Consider the following 20,789-nt stretch of genomic DNA (forward strand, 5'->3'; position numbering starts at 1 on the left):
TTTAAAGGAATCTGGAGCAGGCCATCATTACCAAAAAATGTTTTAAAGGCCCTCATCAAAATTCATCAGCATTTTAGTGCAAATGTCTAATAATATACATATGTTTGTATGCAATTTTGCCTGACGTACACATTAGTGCAAAGAAATTTTCCCCGATATAATGCATTTTTGTATGTTATTTTCACTAATATATATATTATGCGCACTTTACCACAGTATATGTTTTTGTACACGGCTAGAGAACTGAAGTGTAAGCTTTGAAGGACGGCTGTTTTTTTTGTTATATTGTTTCGGAAAGTGCAAATTAGGTAGTTTCGTCTTTAAATGCAAACTGAATCTATTTTTTCCCTATCACTAGTGTGCCATCCCCTAGTGTTCCATCCCCTTATATGCAACATATGAGCTCTTTTTTTTTTACATAAAACATACCCTTTTTACATAAAATATTCACTTTTCAATGCATTCACTGGTATAATATGCATGTTGTACAACTCTTTTATGTAAAATGCATATTGCTAAGAACTTTTTGTGCACTGAAAATGCATTTCAAAATCTGGAGAGGTGTGTGATCCAACTGGGAGTTAAACTGTTGTCCATGAGCAATTTCAGGAGTCTCAGGTCAGGCCAGTCTGCTACAAAAAGGACAAAACAAATGACACCTCCATCCCTGAAATAGAGTGTGAGATGTGAATCAGGGACCCCTACACTGAAAACAGCTAAGGGCTTAGCTAGACATTACATAGGAATGTCCTATAATGAGTCAGACTCTTGGTCCTTCCTGCTTAGTTTTGTCTACACTGGCTGGCAGTGGCTGTCCAGGGTTGTAGGTACAGTTCTTTCCCACATCTGCCTAGAGATGCCAAGGACTGAATCTGGGTCTTTTTGAATGCTCTGCTATTGAGTTATGGTCCTTCTCCAATGAGAGGAACAACAGATATGGTGCCGCTGTTACTCTGTTGTCCTGGTAATTTTTCACAAAGAGTGCAAAAAAATTGCCCAGAGGGAAGTCATTTTTGTGAGTCATGAAAAAGAATAATGGAAAAGTGATGGCTGCTTTTGGCTCCTTTCTACCTCTTCCAGAGCTCCCTGTCTACATGCGGGATATTTTCAGAGTTGTGCTACTTTGTTGCAGAGCTCAAAGTGGCCCTTGTTCAGGTAGGCGGCTGTTGTCCAGCATTGGCCTGGATAACAGAAATTAAATTCTGTTCAGTTAAACTACACAACTCTCAGCAGTGGGAGAAATGTTATCTCGCCATCTGAACTTTCTGATTGCTGTGCTCAATAGCATAATGGCCACTGCTTTCTTGAAGTCCTACAGGCTTCTTTCAAACACAGTTCCTGGCCTTTTTTTTGTTAAGACCATTATCTGATGCTCTTCACTGGAGTGGGAGCTGTGTCTGTGCAGCACATGACAAAGGGGGGAAAAAGAAAAGAAAAAAAGGTGACCATTGTTGTTAATGTTTGCTGTCTTTCAGGACTGCACAAGATCATGAAGGGTACCCAGCTAGTTCGCCCCTTTAACTGAGGACAGGAACTCCTACGCTGTGTGTGGCACACCACAGCTCTTTGGAACTACAGGGGAAACCACAGAATGGGGAATAGAATGCAGGATCCAGTTTCCCAAGGATCTGTTTTCAATGGTAAAGTTTCATTTGCAACAAGCAGGTTTCTAGCCCTCATGGCTGCAAAGATAGGCTTGAAAGAGTGGGGGCAATTTCTGCTGAAAGTGCAGAAGCCAAAGGGGGGGCTGAATAAGATTTTGACTGGTAGAGGAAGGGAGGCTGTAGTTGCCTCTTTGTCTCCTTGCTTCTCCCTCAGATAAGCAAGACTTATAAAAAATATTACAATTGTGGAATGAAGGAAGAGAAGTTATGCAAATACGCTCAGTTTGCACAATATATATGGACAATAGAATTTAGTCTGGTGCAGAATTTGGATTATATTAGTGTTGCATTCACCCAGCCACTGCTTGTTAGAAACATTACTTACAAAAGATTAGGAAAAAGATGGAGCTACATTATAATCAGGAATCACTTTCATTTGTGCATATTCTGTGATTTCCAGGGCTGTACAAAAATGTTAAGGACAAATATTCCTTCAAATAAACAAAAAGCAAAACCTACATTGTGCCTACTTTTTGCATTTTATATCCGAGCTATTTCTCTGCTGTCCTTTTCATGCCATTCCCTTCCCCAATTGATCCCAGCCAACCAGGGATCATGTGATAAACATGATGACATCAGAAGATATGATTACATGGCAACTTTGTGAAGTCCATTCAGATTGAGGGAATAGAGAATTGTCCTCACTCTGAATTGGTTACATGACTTATCAATCAAATGTGATTGGTTAGCTGGCATAATCACAAAGCCAATTCAGAGTGAGGGCAGGAAGCATTGCCCTCCCTTTCAATACATCCTGGAAAGGAAGTCACACTAAGAACTCATTTTTGTATTTCCCTCAGAAATAAACAACAACGATAACAACGACAACTAAACAGGAGAAGGGAATTTTGTGGAAGAAAAAATGGTCAACAAAGGCACCTGCCCACTGGGGAATGAATCTGGGCCCTCCCGCATGCATAGCAGATGCTTTACTACTGAGCTATGGCCCTTCCCCATGCTAGAATAGTTGTGTGAATTGGCCCTCTGGCACTTACATTATGGGGACATTGTTTGGCTGGGAACCCTACTTTAAACCTTTTGATGTAGTGGTTAGTCCTGGCCTGCAAATATGCCCTTTGTATTCACTTGCACATCCTAGGATTGTTCTCACCCCCCCCCCAAAAAAAAAACTCTGGCTAACTGACAAGCAGCTTCAGTTTGCAGGTTGAGATACATAGCACTTTTGACAGCCATGTTGTGCCACCCACACAAAGACTTAATGACTAAAAAAGCCCCAAGGCAGAAGTCTCCCAAACACAGGAATCTTCCAGCTGAGCCTTTGGGCAGTCCGGCGGTGGGAAGGACTGCCGTTAATCAGTTGCCTCAAGTGATCCTCAACAAAGCTGAATCAAGCAAGGCCCCATGTTGCAGCGGAGCGCTCAGCTCTTCAGTGAGCTCTGGTATTGGGTCCATTATGTTAACTGTACTCTTGGGAAATGCAGAAATGAGTATGTCAACGTTTTAAGTTCTCCCGGCCTAATAGGTTAATCACATTGGCAAGAGGCCTTGTTGTAAGATGGATTCCTGTGCGTGTAAAGGGAATAGCTGCTTGCTCCAGACTTGCCATCAAACGTAGGTGAATTTCTTTTGCCTGCCCTGATTTATATCAGCGGTGACTCCCAAGACAAATCTACTTCATTACAGGAATCCCCCCTGAGGAAAGGGTCCTAGGGGCTGAATGGTGGGTTCCCCTGTGATGGATGTGAGGCACGAGTATTCATTAAGGAATACTGACCATTTACTGCTTTTGCCTCTTTTTGCAGGTGAATGGCAGCAAATTCTGCCCACAGAAGGAAGAGATGTAGAGCTCAAGTGCAGTTGCCATATTGTGAAAGATACATTTCAGATGAATAGTGATAGATAGATTTTTTTTAACATCACAATTCAATCATATTCCCAGAATGTTTTTTTCTTGCCTTTTTTCTTAAAAAAAGTAATTCTTATTTCTTTCTGCATTTTTGTGATCCTGGGCAAAGACCCAGCTTCCTAGGCCAAAGAAGGCAGGCAGGGAGTGGTATTGTGGCCCTCATGGGGGAGCTGAGGGCAGGGCAGGGAGACAGGCCAGGACGCAAAGAAAGCAGGGCAGGGGTGACTCCAGAGGGAAGGGGACATTTCCCCCCCAGTTGGCCTGCTGCCCCATTCACTGCCCCACCCCCGATTTCAGACACGGCACACTTGAGTTTAAAGGTGCACAGCCAAATCTGGCTCTCCCAGCCCTTGGCTCCCCCAGACTAGTTTCCTTGGAGTCACTCTGGAGCAGAGCTTGGAAAAGTTACTTTTTTGAACTACAGCTCCCATCAGCCTAATCCAGTGGCCATGTTGCCTAGGGCTGATGAGAGTTGTAGTTCAAAAAAGTAACTTTTCCAAGCTCTGCTCTGGAGGCTGGCAGAGGGTGAGGAGCCTCAGGCCCAGGGGCCACACGTGGTCCTCCAGGCCTCTCTGTCTGGCTCCTGGACTCTCCCCAGGCCACTCCTTCCCCCCTCCCCGCCCTCCCAGTTGGAAAGCGTCCTTGAACTGTAACAACGCCTCTTGCTTGCCCAGGTGGAGGAAGGAGAAATGTGCGTCCTATGAAACCTTGAGTGTCCGCATGGCTGAAATGTTGACTCTTGTCCAAGGGTAAGAGTCACATCCATCGCTCTGCTCCCTTTTGCCTCTGGCGCTCGCCTGTCAATGGCGTGTGGCCCCCAGAAGGTTCCCCACAGGAGAATGTGGCCCTCAGGATGAAAAAGGTTCCACAACCCATCCTAAGACAAAGGGACCAACTCATTGCCCAGGCTCAAAGAATGCATTTGGAGCCTCCAAGATCCAGCAGGCACCAACTATTTTGGTCTTTTGTCAATTGTTGAAAACCTACCAATCAACAGTGCCAGGTGGTGGCTCCATGTCAGTGGGGCAGGTGAACCTGCTCCAGGTTTTAGTTCAAACACATTGGTCACTTCCTTGAAAGTTCAGACTTAAACCTGGAGCAGATTGCACTACCCCAATGACATGGAGCCACAAACCGCTACTGCCAATCAGCTAGGCATTCCCGGGCCTCTGATGTATCATTATCAGTTTTTATCAATTATTGGATTCTATAGCTGTGTATTTTCTTGTATTTTCTTTCATTGTATTTAAAATATTGTGAACTGCCTGGATATTATTTCCAATTAAAGGAAATATATAAATGAGTTGAATAAAAAATAAATATAAAATTTACCTTCTAATAGCTCCTGGATTTGATCTTAGGATAGATTCCCTGTCTCTGTACACAACTACACCATGTGATGAGAGATCAGAGTTATAGTTTGGAGCATGTCTCTTGGTAGTAATCAAGAGCCGTGTTTTTGTTGTATTGGACAACATGCTGCTTCTGCGGCTGTTGTTTTTAAAACTTTTTAAAGTCTTTTCAGGATGTTTTATTGTAGGTCACTCTGAAAGTCTTCAGACAAATACAGCATAAGAGAAATACTTGTAATAAGCACACCCACACCCACACCCACAAATGCCCACATGCACTTTTGGCTATCAGTTCCGATAACACGTCTTTTCCCTCCTGTAGTTATGTGAGATGGCTCTGTGCCTGCCTCTTCCCAGTGCCAAGAACGAAACAGAAGTAAGTTTACTAATGGAGCTATAAAAAAACAAACAAAGTTATTCAACCAAGAGCAATCAAGATGTAAAAACTGTTTCCTTGAACAGACAGATGCAGAATCACCAAGAAAACCCACTGCAGAAGGTTGTGAGGAAGAGAATTAATTAATGTCATACAGAATACGGTGCATTGGCCAACAATCAATGAGCCTGGGACAGTTGAAGAGTAAAAAAAGAGTATTTATTAAACAACATGCTCGAAATCCCTACCCAGAACCAACTTAAAAAGAGAAGTGATTTTTTTAAAAATAAAAAAATTAGTCAAAATGCAAGCCAGCTCCCAATAAATAAATAAATAAATAAATAAATAAAACAGTCGAGTGGATTCTATTTGATCAGGAATATCAGTTAAATGAGAAGATCAAGGCCTAATCCCTTCCAAAATCACCATGTTTCCCTTGACAGATGTCTCTTGCAGGGGGTGGATATAGCTATTCTGGGAAAGGAGGTGGTGGTGAATGTTACAAAGGGAACAATCAGCCATTATCAGTAGGGGTTATCTGACTGAGCAACTCTTAGGGTTGTTTCAGGTATGTTTACTGTTTTGCTTTTTGATATAAAACAAGGCAGACTGCAGAGAAGATCCATGAGAGACGAAATGACACGTCTGCTGTTTTGGGAAGCCATTGTGAAGTGCACAATGAATATATATGTTTAGCTTTGGGATGACTGTTTCCAGGCTTCTTTCTGAACTAGAAACACACAAGCATAATTTCTCAAAAGGGGGAAGATGGTCTCCCACTGGCATTTCTTGCAAAGATTTGTTTTTTAAAAATCTGGCCTGTGGCACCCCTGGATCATACATAAGGAGAACCACTGAAATGAGGAATATAGCAGGGCAGAATGTTGAACTAAGGAGACCAGGGTGCAAATCCTTGCTCGTCTGTCATTGCTACTCACTTTGGGTTGAAGAGTCCAGACCGATTAGTCAAGCTTAGAGATGACACCCTGAAATCAATGGGGTTTAAGTTCGTGATGACTAACTTCCATAGGAAGCTATCTTATACCTGTAGGAAGCTGTCTTATACCAAGTCAGATCATCTAGCTCAACATTGTCCACCCCAAGTGCATCTTTTAGGCGATGGTTCTCCAGGGTTTCAGAATGAGGACATTCTCAGGCCTCCCTTTCTGTCCTGGGCTCTTTTGGGAGGAAGGGCAGGATATAAAGTGGTCTTTCCTGCCTACTCTGTGGGCTGCTATAAATTCACTTTGACAGCCAACCCAATTCCAGTGAGTAATAACTGACAGAGAGAAAACACACATGGTTTGGTCTACCTTCACAGGCAGTAGATGGGGAACAACAGCAATTGAAGCCACACTTCCCAGTATGTGAATTCTCTTTTACCACTATTGGGCAAGAAACAAACCATCATAACAAGGTGCATCATCAGTGCGCTTCAGGGAGTTGAGCTGACCACATGGAACCGCTGTTGTTGCTTCTGTGGATGTCAGGGAGCAAGGTCAGAAGTAAATGAAATGCAAATAGAAAAATAAAAATAAAATACAGTGATGATTTCCTAAATGCAATACCATACCAACCACAATACGATTCCTATGAGTAAGACAGAAAATTTAGCATCCCACAGCCTGTCAGGGTTCCTAACCAAAATGAAAAAAATTCCTGGCAGCCAGTCAGCCAAGGTCACAGAAATCCCCATGCAACACAACCTGACCCGGGGGCTGCAGTTAGTGTAGAATGATGCAGAATGATTGGGGACATGAGTGAGACCCTATCAGCACATAATATCTCTGCTCTGAAATCTGCACTAGTTGCCAATTTGCTACCAGGCCATGTTTAAGGTGTGCTTTCCATGTTATGGGTGCCGCATAGTAATTGTTCTACTCCTGTAAGAAATCAATCCTTTTGTGGTAGTACCTACACTTTGGAACTCCCTGCCTATTGACATTAGGCAGACACCTTCATTGTACTCATTTTGGTATCTGCTAAAAATATTTTTGTTTAGGCAAGCCTACTTAGGCATGTAAGCTATTATGTTTTTTTATCTGTTTTTAACTCATTTTTGGTTTTATTATTTTGAATGTTTTTTGCCAATACAATGTTTAAGTTCTTTCTGTAAACCACTCTGAGGTTTTTTACAATATATATAAATGTTATAAATAAAATACATAAATAAATTTTGGAGTCACTGTGGCCCTTGGGTCTCTTTCCTCTTTTATACCGAGTCAGGCCATTTGCTACCACCTAGTTCAGTGCTGATGACATGGACTAGCATTGGCTCTCCAGGACTCCAGGCAATAGTCTCTTCCAGAAATTGAATTTTGGACCTTTGCATGCAAAGCATGCGCCCTACCACTGAGCCACAGCCCTATTTAAAAAAGTATCCTTTAAAATTGCTCTTTTCAATTCACCAGTGAATGCACAGCATGCATTCAAAGCACAGTCAACATACATTTGAAGCACATGTATCCCATCACAGAACACTGTGAACTGTAGTTTGTTAAGGGTGGTGGGAACTATAACTGTGAGGGGGAAACTACACTTCCCAGGATTCTTTGGAGAAAGTCATATGCTTTAAATGCGACTTGGATGTGCTTTAAATGTATTATATGGATCTGCATTACTTCATAAACTTTGCCTACATATAAATGATTCTAATTAAATTTGAAGATGAAAACAAGCTACCAGGTTTACTGGGTGACCTGGGCTGCACACTATCTCTCAGCCTAATCTGCCTCTCAGGGTGAAAACAACAAAGGAGGACCATGATCACCCCAGGGAAGACGGGCACACTTAAAATGTAGAGGAAATAACAATTTGTAAATAATAATTTACAACCATAGTGTGGAATCAAATACATATCAAGACATTGTATGAAGAAATATTTATATAAGCATGAATGTCAAAGATGTTTATTATTTACACAACCTGTAAAGATAGTGCAATCCTACGCATGTTTACTCAGAAGTAAGTCCAGGTGTATTCAATGGGGCTTACACAGACAGGGAAGCATGCACAGGGCTGTAATTCAGTGATAAGGAACTTCACTCACCCAATCCAAAATTCAGAATCATGCCACATTAAACTGTTTTGCAACTGTTTTATACTTTTTTTATGGTTATTGGATTTTAAACTGCTTTATTTCTTATTGTGAGCTGCCTTGGTTTCCAACCCTACCTCACAGGATTATTGGAAATATCCCATATACACACACATTGGAGATATAAAAAATACATACACCCCATATAATAATTTATTGTCAAAACCAGTTGGCCATTGTAGAACATGTTTTTTTAAAAATAAGTATTAGTTTCATGCCATATAAAAGCAGTGACACCTAAGTAAGCCATGACTAACTGCTTTTTAAAAAAAGGACTGGAGGGGGAGAGAAAGATTTACAACACAATCCTTTTCTATGTTGACTAAAAAGTCCCACTGATTTTCAGCACAATCCTAACAACGTCTGCTCAAAAGTAAGTCCTATAAATTCAATGGCGTTAGCTCCCAGGTATGTGGAATTACCATTGCAGCTTTACTCCCAGAAAAGCTTCATATTGGGAAGGTTTTCAAAACAGGTTATGAATAAAACAAATAAATTGCCCTGTTCCAACAGTCCAGTAACATTTAAACTTGCTTGACTCCTTAATTAGAATAGTATAACACTGCAGCATGTACACTTTTAAAAATTCTGTTCAAAAATTATTTGAAAGATAAAATGTATAATATGCCATTTTTGCAAGTAATTAAAAAACTCTGCATGTACACTTTTATTCCTACCAAGATCCTGCTGTGATCTTCTGTTGTAGTGCAATCCTGTGCATGTTTACTCAGAAGCAAATCCCAATCCTGTACAGATAATGTACTCTTTATGCTGCTGAAAGCTCTATATTTACTGAATTCCTGATGTGAGAAAAGTAGGAAAAGGAAAGTGTAGGTTTAACTATTGCCTGTGGGTCAACAAATCTTGTCAATCACTTATTGGCTAAAAATCTGAAAGGGCAGGGATTAGAGCAGCCGGTCAGTAACAGAAATTGCCACTAACAGTGGCGGCTGACATTTTGGTTTATAACCTTTGAACCAGTCCTAGAAACTTAACTTTTTTTTAAATGAAAGCTAACAGTCCAGAGATTAAGGTGACCCAGCCAGAGACCTAGAGGGGACCCACAAAAAACCATGTTTCTGGGCAAAAACTGGAGACCTGGCAACCCTGAATCTATCTATCTATCTATCTATCTATCTATCTATCTATCTATCTATCTATCTATCTATCTATCTATCTATCTATCTATCTATCTATCTATCTATCTATCTATCTATCTGTCTATCTATCTATCTATCTATCTATCTATCTAGATGTATAAATCACTTAATCAAGAGCTCTCTAAGTGGTGTACAAACATTGCATTAATAATCTTAAAATCCATAAAACTATTAAAAAGAAATATTTATATAAAAGAATTAAAACATAGGTAAGAATTGCTAAACTTTAAAAATGAGTATAGGTAATTAAATTATTTGTCTAGGTAGACTTGCTGAAAAAACAAAAAGAGCAAGTTTTCAGCCAATAGTAATGACAATAGTCCATGCGGGGCACCTAGTTAGGTCTGTTGGGCCTCACCATTACTCTGTGAAAACCATGGGTGCATCCTAAGGGACATATGAAGGTTTTCCCAAAGGTTAAACAAGACCTCTACCCTTGAAAATCACTACGACAGGCAACTAATGCCCTCCGCACTTGTTCCAGACTCCACAGGCTTCTGACCCCATTATGCCCTTCATTGGCTTTCCCCTGCACAGAAGGCTGCAGGCTGGCAGCAGCCGATTCCCTGAGGGTCAAGGGCCGGGAGCATCTCATTTCCTAAGACTCAAAGGGAAAGGGAAAAACATGGCCAAGGCACATGGTATGAAGGCAGGCCTAGTAAACTGTGTGTGTGTCTGTGATTTGAGGGAGGGGGAGTAAATGGAAAAGTATGGGGGGAGGGAGTTGTTACACAGCACAGCCAGACACTTTGAGACACAAAGAAAGTTCTGCAGAGGGCATAATATGCAGAGAACAGAAGCCCCTGTTGCTGTTCTCACTTGGCTCTAATGCGGGTTAGTGATGAGACCAAATGCTGCTGGCCTTCAAGTGTTAGCTAAGGGAATCTCCAAAGGTCCTCTCCCCAGTCTTTTACATGCCCACATCTGGCTATATCTCTCTTGTACATTCAGCCTCTCTTGCATACCTCTATATGAAGAATGGGAATGCTGAGTAAACTCACACTTCAAATGCTCGAGATAAGCCTCTATCCAGCCTCTCCCAAGACGTCAAGAGCACATGAAGATGTCAAAATGAGAGTCAAGATAAGGAATTCATTTGCTGCTTGGTCTTCCTATGAAACATGCTTCCTGAAGCAGCCACTGCCTTTCTCTTACACGTCACCCCAAGTAATATTCTACCCTCTGGGGTTCCTTAAAAAGACTTTCAAAATGCTGAAGTCTCAGCCGGGCCAATCAAACCGAGAAACTTTACAACCATTGCATGTGCAGACATTCCTCCATTTTATGGTTTGCATATCCACAGCCGATTTTATAGTGATCACTTTCAGACATAAAAGCATTCACAAGAAATCAACTCACAATATGACATCCTTCTCACCATCTTTACTTAGCAGAGGCCTTCAAGGCAATCACAGCACTGACAGAAAAAACATTTAGGACATATCAACTCTCTGCAGTTGTATCAAGTTTTATATGCTTTTAACTGTCATGGTTTTACCTAAGAATCCTAGGAATTGTAGTCTAGTGGAGATAATGAGAAGTCTCTGCTTGGGAGCCCTAGATTTCTCCACAGAACTACATAGGTTCCAGGATTCTCTGGGGAGCAGGAATGACTGCTAAAATTAAGCCAGTAACTGTAAATATCTGCGCTTGGAGGTCACAGAGACAAATGTTCCTGTTGTTACCATAAGGGACAAGCCCAGTAATGTACAAAGAGTTCATCTTAAGATGATGGATTTCACATTTTACAACTTCAGATATAGTGAAATACTGAGCTATGGCTCATACCTTTGCAACTATTCATAGATGTCCAACCTGCGGCTTGGGTGCCACTTGTAGCATAAGAAGCAGGGGTTTGGGGCATTCCTGGAGCTGCAAGACTAGCTATTGCTTAGATTCAAGGTTACACAGCAACCCCTTCCTCCACTTCTACCCTCTTGCCTGCAACATGGCTTAGTAGACCGGAGAATACCTCTGCCCCACAGGATGGGGAAGTGGCATAGGGGCTATATGGAGCATGGGCTACTGTAGCACTGCCGAGCACATTGCAACCTTGCCCCAAAGGTTGGCCACCACAGAAAGGAACTATTCATGGAGGAGCTTACCTGGTCTGTTTCCGTGAAGGTGCTCTGCTCATCGTCTTCAATATCAGACTCTCCCACAGCAATGGGGACACAGATGGACATGTTTGGGTTGGTCATGAAGTCATCATTATGGTCATTAGCCACTTGCTCCTTCTCCCTGTTTTTCTCAGCCCCATCATCGCCTGTGTGGTTCTCCTTGTGGTTCTCCTCTTCTTTGCCAAACTCCATGGCCGTGTGGTTGTTGATGCAGTTGTGAACGACATCTGAGTGCTGGGCTGCAAGCTTCATCATGGCTTTTTTTTCAGCTGTTGCCTTTGGCTGCCTAAGGACGCTGCAGCAAAAATCCCACATTGCACGCTTGACATAGGCAAGTCCCCTGTTGATACGTGCAAAGGCAAGCTGCAGGTTGTTCATCTCCCCATCCTCATCCGGAGCAGAAAGATTATCGGCACTAAACGAGCTCAATAGCAAGGCAAGAAACAGGTTCAACACCTGAAAGGAAAGGAAATAGTGTCAATCATTTCATTTGGGGAAGGGCCATAAGTCTGGGCCAATGATGTGGCTCAGTATGAAGCAGATTCCTATGCTCCTAATCATCCTGAGACATTCAAGCCCTGGGGATTTATGTATTCTTAACAGACACATTCCAAAGTAATGCTGTCCCAGCTTTTATTTATATTTATTTATAAAAACATGATTATACCAGGTTTTGGTCGCACAAAATCAATGAAGCACCATCAAGTAAAACTAAAATCAAAAGGGACAGAATGAAAACCTTCAATCACATATTTAAAAAAAGGTAAAGGTGTCCCCGCACTGATAGTGTGAGTTGTTTCTGACTCTTAGGGTGACGTCTTGCGACGTTTACTAGGCAGACCGTATATATGGGGTGGGATTGCCAGTTCCTTCCCCGGCCTTTCTTTACCCCCCAGCATATGCCAGGTACTCATTTTACCGACCACGGATGGATGGAAGGCTGAGTGGTCCTCGACCCCTTTTACCGGAGATTCGACTTCCTCCTTCTGTTGGAATCGAACTCCGGCCATGAGCAGAGCTTCGGCTGCGTTACTGCCACTTACCACTCTGTGCCACGGAGGGTCCACATATTAAAACCCACGTGGAATAAGAAGGTTTTCACTGCCTACTGAAATGCTACTGTGGATAGTCCTTGGGAGGCAATCCCACAACTGTGGTGCTGCCACAGAAATGGCCCCATCTCACATTACCACAACACAAATCTCTTTTCATGGTAGGACATCCAACAGGGCCTTCGAGAACAATCTCAACTGATGACCTTGAAATGGGCCCAGAAACTAAATGGAAGCCAATAAATCAACGAATAAATTATTGCGTTCAGAGATGCAGCCTATACCCAGGTCATCCAAAGCCGAGTCACACCCTCTTGCCACAATCCATTTAAATTAGTGCCTTGCGATAAAATATGTAATGGGGCAGGGCCTCCTGACCTCAACCTTAAGGCTGCAAACCCAAATTTTATCATGGCAGAAGACACACTAGGGATTCTTAATATTTTTTTCCCAATTTCATGTAAGCATGCAATGTACACACATGACTTGCTCACATTCGTATGTTTGCACAGGAGAGAAGAGAAGACTTGTCCAAACTCCTCTGCCGCTCTCCTCGTAGGTCATGCAGTTTGGGAACTGAAGAACCTATTTTAGGGGAAATCCTGACATATGGCAAGAGAACGCCTTCAACCACTGCAATAATATTCCTCCTTTCAAACGGTGGTCATTCTTAATATGCAAAGTGACTGAAAATGCCTCCAAAATTAGGTGCTTTAAAAGAAGGGGGAGGAAGAGACAGTTCCATTCTGTTTTGTTATATTTATAACTCACAGCATAAATGCACATGCAGTTACTTGGAATCTATTGGATATCCAGTGTAAGGGGTCTTAGATCAAATGAATCCACAAGGTAGGGACCTCCAGAATGCACCCGTTCTTCTCACATGTCAGAAGAAGCCATGAAGCTCACTAGGTGACCTTGGGCCAGTCATTGTCTCTCAGCCTAACCTACCTCACAGGGGTGTTGTGATGATAAAATGGGGGAGGGAAAATCATGTATACCATCTTGATCTTGGGATATGTTGTTGTTCTTATGTGCCTTTAAGTCGATTATGACTTATGGCAACCCTATGAATCAGTGACCTCCAACAGCATCTGTCATGAACCACCCTGTTCAGATCTTGCCCATATTACAACATCAAAAACTCTTGTGGCAGACTACAGCTGGGAAGACATTTTCCCTCATGTCCTAACATTGAGGTCACTGCTTTTGGGGAATTCCCCCTTCCCCTCCAAACTCAACTGTGTCTCCACCTGATGTTTCTCTACTTTCTTACATAGAAGTGAACGATTTACCATGGGCTGAAGAAGATAGTTGGGGAGGGGGGGCAACAGCTTTGTCCCACCCACTTGCCAAAGGAGTCAACAGTTGCTCTGACTTCAGCAGCAGGGCTTTGCAGAGCAGCACCGGAGCCATCATCACATTTGCAGCCCAGCCACTTGTTGGGAGTACAGAGATCATTCAGCAGAGATCATTCAGTGTGTAACTTAGGGGTTAATTCTGTTGTCAGTAAGTCAAGTAGCCAAGAGAGGTAGGGGTGGAGATGTTGCATAGAAACCAGGGGAGGTGGCATGATCTTCAGCGAGGTAGCACATGCTCTGCTAGACTGTCATTCATTCATTCATTCATTCATTCCATTTATTAGATTTCTATACCTCCCTTCCTCCCAGTAGGAGCCCAGGTCGAGTGGTGAGGAAGTTTCCTTTTGGATTTTTAGTGGACTCTAACCCTGCTCTTAACAAGGCCTATCAAAAAGACACAACCCATCTGTTCCCTTCTGTTTCAATTGTATACTGCTTTGTTCAGTTTCTTCAGGAATTCTTTAACAGGATTTTCACTCTGGACTACATTTGCATTATTAAAGTGCTAAAACCACTGATGGGCTGTGGTGGAAGCGGTAGGAGGACTGGGCTCAATGCTGTCACGCAACAGCAGCATTCTGAACCAGCAAGACCAGCTTTCCCCAACCTGATGCCCTCCAGTTGTTTTGGACTACAACTCCCATCAGCCCCAGTCAGCAAAGCTGTAGTCCTAAACATCTGGAGGCTACAGGTTGAGCTAGTGTTCATGAACAGTCTTCAAAAGGATTCCCATGTTGAGTGCATTACAGCTGTCCAGTCACAGGGTGACGAGGTATGGATGTTACCCTTGGCAGGTATATCCCCTTAACCATAATGTCTATGAAAGCAGAGAACTTTAGGTGTCCAAATACCAAATTCCAGGGTGTGTGTGTGTAGTCCATTACATATGCAGAACAGAAGGTTGCTTTTTCCTATTATTTCTTGGTCTCTTTCTGTTTAATTACTAAAACCCTGAGCCTAAGAACTCTTGCAAGCCAGCATGACCTTAATTATGCCGCTACCACTTGATCTGAAGTATCCTGTCATTATTAATCCATCAGGCACTCACCGTAATCACCATGATTAGTATGAATGGAAGTTGGCATCAACGGTACATATCCCATTGTCCAGTCAAAATCATCTCCATTGGCCTTAGAAGTGAACAGACAGCTGCCTGAATTCAATGAATGGACCTCAGCATAATCCAAAAGAGGGGCATGAAAAAGCTAATTGCACAATAGTAAAATGACCTTTTCAGTCTCTGTACATTTTATGGTTGGTGGAGAACGGTTCACAGCAGGGAGGGCATTACAGGTACAAGAGTGAGTCACCATCTAACATATGCATAATGCGGAACATGACACTAGTTGCCGGCTCCATTTCACCCCAGGAATTCAAGTCCCCACCTTTTCAGGTTCTGCCAGGCATGCCAAGTGTATTCTATAAGCAACAGCCATGGAGGCAGCGCCACAACCTTATTGGACGGAGGGGAAAACAGCATATGAAGTTGCCTCTTTCCTATCGAGGAGGAGAAGAAAGCAGCTATTGCTGAATTTTAACCATCTTGCAAAAAGAGCCAGGAACCCAAAACGTTCTACGTTTGAAGTTCATCAACGAGTAAAGATAGAGAAAAGCCAAACGTCCAGAGGCAAACCCTGGGCCCTTTTAGTTTGCATGCACTCACATATTCCAAAAAGCCTCAGTCACAGTTCCTCATCCACAGAGGGCAATTTCCAGAACCTAACGTTTGCTCTCTCACTTGTTCAGGCCTTCCACAAAGAGCAGAGGCACACAGAAAGCCCTGTCAACCAGCGCTAACGTTTTCTCAGTGGGTTTTCCCTCATCACAAACTTGGGAGACGAAGGCTACTGTATCAATGGCCACAATGACTATACCTTCACTATCGGAAGCAGTATGCCTCTACATACCATCTGCTGGGAATCACAAGTGGTGAGGATACTGTTGCACTTAAGTCCAGCTTTCAGGCTTCCCACTGAGGCATTTGGTTGACTGGCCACTACGAGGACAGAACGCAAGACTGGGTTGACCTTTGGTCTGATCCAGCAGGGCTCCTTGTATGTTCTTCAACTTCTCTCATAAGCCGTGCCTGTCACAGGATTACACAGGTGCATTTTGAATGTTTTAAGCTTGAAGGGGGGGCAGATAACTTCAAGGGAGAAAAGGGAATTTCAACAAATCTTCCCCAGGGTCAACGTTCTCCAACAGTTTGCCATGAGATTAACTGTATGAAGCAGCCTTCCACAACCTGGTGCCCTCCAGATGTTGTTGGACTCCAACTCCCATCAGCCTCAGCTAGCATGAACAATGGTCAGGGATGATGGGAGTTGTTGTCCAACTACATTTGGGGGACACCATGTTGGGAAACTCTGGAACAAAGTTGAGATGAATTTTTTCGCAAAAAAAGAAAATAGTACTATACTCAAGTCATGTGAAATCCCGCCCTACCCCCAACTTTGCCTGAAACATTCACCTGCTACACACTATGCTCAATATGAGAACCAATGACATGGCAATTGAATGATTGTTGCCCTCTTTATTTCTATTCGGCTCTGCTCTGCATGCCAGGCCACAACCCAAATGATGCCCAGAGCACCAGATTGTCTCAAAAGAGCCAACATAACCTGAGCTATCAGCCATTTTTTCAAGCCCAGCTTAACTATATTTGTGATTGAATTAACACAAAGTGCTCCCCTGTTCCTTTGTTCTCCAAGGCACAGGAAGCAAGAGAACACGTACCAGTGGGAACACAGATAAGAAAACTGCAATACTGAAGAACATAAGAAGAGCCCTACTGGATCAGGCCAATGTCCCATCTAGTTCTCACAGTGGCCAACCAGCTGCCCCAGTTGGAAGCCTACAAGCAGGACCTAAGCACCACAGTTAGACCCTAGATCAGGTGTGGGGACCCTCTGGCCCTCCAGATGGTCCTGGACTACCTTTCTCATCAGCCCCAGCAACCATGGCTAATAGCCAGGGATGCTGGGATATGTGGTTTAGGATAACAATTTTGCACACCTGCCACAGATCAGGTTGGTTAACCTGGGGCTCTCCAGCTACTGGGCTACAACTCCCATAATCCCTGACCAATGGCCATGACGGATGGTGCGGATGGGAGCTGGATTTCAATAACATCTTGAGGGCCACAGACTCTCCTTGCCTATACCATATGTTGCTGGGAGCATGCAGAGCAGAATCCAGGATTCCTAGCAGCCCGTTACAGGCCAAAAAAGGACATACTGTGATGCTCAGCACTATCACATCCAGGTATATTTGGGAAAGACAAGGGGAACAGCACTAAAGAGATCTTGAGGGAAGCCCAATCTGATGAGACACAACATGGGATCCAATTCATATTGAAGCATATCCGATGCCCATTTGGCAACATAATCTGGTTCTTCTGAATTATTTCCAGTGACAATTGTGAGGTTGGAGAGAGAGAGAGAGGGAAAGTTCAACCATTGCTATACAAAAGTTGTCCTATGCTACATGGTGGGATGTTTCAACAAAGGATATAATTTCACAGTCCAATATAACAGCCACTATAAAATATATGGCTCACACCATCTTGTAGCTCTATATATGATATGAAGCAAAGCTGCTGAGCACATGCAACAGAAATCTGTATATGAGTAGCCTTTCATTTATCTAGATGGGTGCATATACACCCATAAGCAGGTGTACCCCCTTCAGCTAGGTACCCATTTAAGCAAAGGGAGCCCTCTAAATCTCCTTTTGCCGTGTTCCTTATTTAAGTCTTTTAAGAGTTCCCTTTTTCATAGCTGTGTAACTTTATCACAGCACACCTGCACTCTTGTATAGAGGGTAATTTTTTCATTCTGGGTATCATTTATCATAGGCTATTTGTGTTCTCTTATAGCCCGTTTACAACACACACGCAAACACAGGGCACACTTAGAAGTCCATGCTTTTAACCAGAATAAACTAAACCTCAGTTGTATCATTGTTTGCTGCTCCTGCTTTTTTTATTTTTTTGGAGCAGCTTGCCTTGGAGTCATAAAGTCTAGTGTTTAGACAGATCAAGCCATTCTATGCGCAGGGCCCATTTGCTTGATATCACTTCACTTATATTGCCTCTACTGCTGCTCTTGTTGTGGACAATCTTCAACAATAGCGAGGGTATGCTTGCGTGTGCATTTTCAATACAGGAATAACTCAGGATGAATTAGCTCCTGGACTCAGCTTCTGTATGACCTTTGGTGCTGTTCAGATGCCGCTGTTCTTGCGAAACGGATTGGCAGTGCTGACACAGCAACAACTAGCAATAGGTCAAAAACAACTCTGGGATTAACCTGGAGTAAAGAGATTTAATTTCCCAGGTCGCTGGATACCCATGAAATTAGTAGATGGGGCCTGGAGCAGATTAGGCCTCTAGGCCAGCCTTGGTCAACCTGGGACCTTCCAGCTGTTTTGGACTACAATTCCCATCAGTTGTGCAGGCTGGGGCTGATGAGAGTTGTAGTGCAAAACATCTGGAGGACACAAGGTTAGCAACAATGGCCTTAAACTGTGCCAGAGGACAATAGGTTGCAGGGTTCATTCTGAAGGCCCATGCCACCGCCTTGCTGAAGCTAAGCAGGTCTGACTCTGGTCAGTGCCTGGATGGGAGGCCTTCTGGGAACCCCAGGCATGTTGCCTCTTGAGTTCCTTGACGGAAGAATGGCAAGACATTAAGCAATTTCTCCCATCCGGATCCCTTTAACATCTCTCAGCAAGAAAATCAACAAACAAAAGGCCTCATGAACTGTCACTTGCTTCTGTCCATCAATGTTCACCAAGATAACAAAGCATCACTTTTCCCCATTTATGATCAGTATCCAGCACTCTTCAGCAACCTGAGCTTGCAGATGTTGGGGGTGGGGTGAGAGCAACCCTGAATTACATTTCAAATCAGAGCAGATGTAACCTTTCCGTTGCTGTGGTTACTGTCCTTATTTGAACAATCGCACATTTCACATCTGAATCCGCCCCCTTCTATTGCCATGCGTTATTATTTTTTGTTTCCTATTTCTGATACCTATATTATTGTCTGCCAACCACCCGAGAACATGAATCTACATTTAACCAAAGATTTTCTCTTAACTACAAAATCAGACAATAAATCCATCCTCTTTCCCCCTTCCAAGCTGCCAGGAGGCCTCTCTCTCAGAAATCGTAGAGGTTATATTGACTGTTGACAGCACTCACTCAACACCTTGCTTGGTGTTCAAGGCAGAAAATCCTCTTGTAGGTTTGAGAGGTGTGTCATCAAGAAAATGGATTTTCCTCGCTCTGAGAGACTCGCAGTGCGAAGGTGAAACACAGGAACATTTTTATTTTATTTTTAAAAGCACTGGGGCTGCTGCTCAGTGCATGGCCTCAGTTGGCTTAGTTCAAAGGTATGTTTTATTATGAGTTGGTTCACTGAAAACATGTATAACCCATCCTTCCTAGCCTCAGTCTGAGGTAGGACAGGAAAGATCTGTCAATTTTCTGGTTCTCTCAGTTTCTCATTGTTCTAGTCTTAAATCCAGTTCTTCACATTTTTGCAACAATTTGCCATTTAAAAGAAATTCCTTATGAAAACTATCCAGCATTTTAATGTGAATTTCTCTTAATAAACACATTTTTGTAGGCAGTTTTGACCAATGTACACATTTATGCAAACAATGTCTCATCATGTAATGCATTTCGCATGTTATTTTCACCCATATATTCCTTTTTATGCACATTTTTGTAAACACTGTTTGGCTGGCAAACTGCATTGCAAAATTCCCATAAGTGTGAACTTTTAAGGATGGCTGTGTTTCAGTTCTCGTATTATTTTGGAAAACGTGAATTTGATACATTTGGCTTGCAATGGGAACTGAATTGAATTTCTCACCCATCCCTAGTCCGAGGGACAAGGCAGCACCTCATTTGGGCTGGATGTGAGCTAGTCAAATAAAACCCAATCCCAACAAGACAGAGGTTCCATGGGGTAGGTGCCTCTTCCGCTGAGAGACAGCCTTCAAACTGTTCTAAATGAGCTTGTGCTGCTCCCTTGAAGCAGACCTAGAGCACTCTGTTTCCCATCCCGTTGGATTGACTGCTGCAATGTGCTAGATGTGTATATTGCTATGAAGCATTGTGGGAAATTTAAAGATAAAGGCCAAGACAGGACGGAGGGTATGAGAAAGGGGTAGGCTATTGACCCAACCCTGTGCAGGCACCAGCAGATATGAATCCTTTGCAGCTGCCTGAGAATGCCAGGCCTGTTGCTTTACACCATATCAGCTTATTTCCCAGAACTTGGAAAAGTTACTTTTTTTGAACTACAACTCCCATCAGCCCCAGCCAGCATGGCCACTGGATTGAGCTGATGGGAGTTGTAGTTCAAAAAAGTAACTTTTCCAAGCTCTGTTATTTCCACAGTATTGCCTTGGGCAAATGTCTTCCTTATCACCTGCTGCCTGATCCTATAGCTCCTGGGTACCCAAGGTGATGCCCTCCAGACATTGCTGGACTGCAGCTCCCGCCATCCCTTACCGTTGACCATGTTGGTTGGGTCTGATGAGAGATGGGTCCAACAGCTTCTACAGCAGCCTTTCCCAACCAGTGTGCCTCCAGATGTTGTTGAACCACAACTCCCATCAGCCTCAGCCAGCACTGCCAATGGCTGAGGCTGATGAGAGTTGTGGTCCAACAACATCTGGAGGCACACTGGTTGGGAAAGGCTGATCTAGAGGGTAGCATATTGCCTA

General features: G+C 43.1%; 1 protein-coding gene across 2 annotated transcripts in view; it reads right to left on the reverse strand.

Annotated features, from left to right (window-relative positions):
- LOC133365310 (sodium channel protein type 5 subunit alpha-like) overlaps positions 1-20,789 on the reverse strand; it is a 351,981-nt gene that overhangs the window by 85,399 nt on the left and 245,793 nt on the right. For both annotated transcript variants that reach the window (XM_061587000.1, XM_061586999.1), the window contains one exon: positions 11,622-12,092. In XM_061587000.1, coding sequence (XP_061442984.1) covers positions 11,622-12,092 — 471 coding nt within the window. The remainder of the gene's footprint in view (positions 1-11,621; positions 12,093-20,789) is intronic.

Source organism: Rhineura floridana, chromosome 10, assembly GCF_030035675.1.
Source record: "Rhineura floridana isolate rRhiFlo1 chromosome 10, rRhiFlo1.hap2, whole genome shotgun sequence".
Classification (NCBI taxonomy): Eukaryota; Metazoa; Chordata; class Lepidosauria; order Squamata; family Rhineuridae; genus Rhineura; species Rhineura floridana.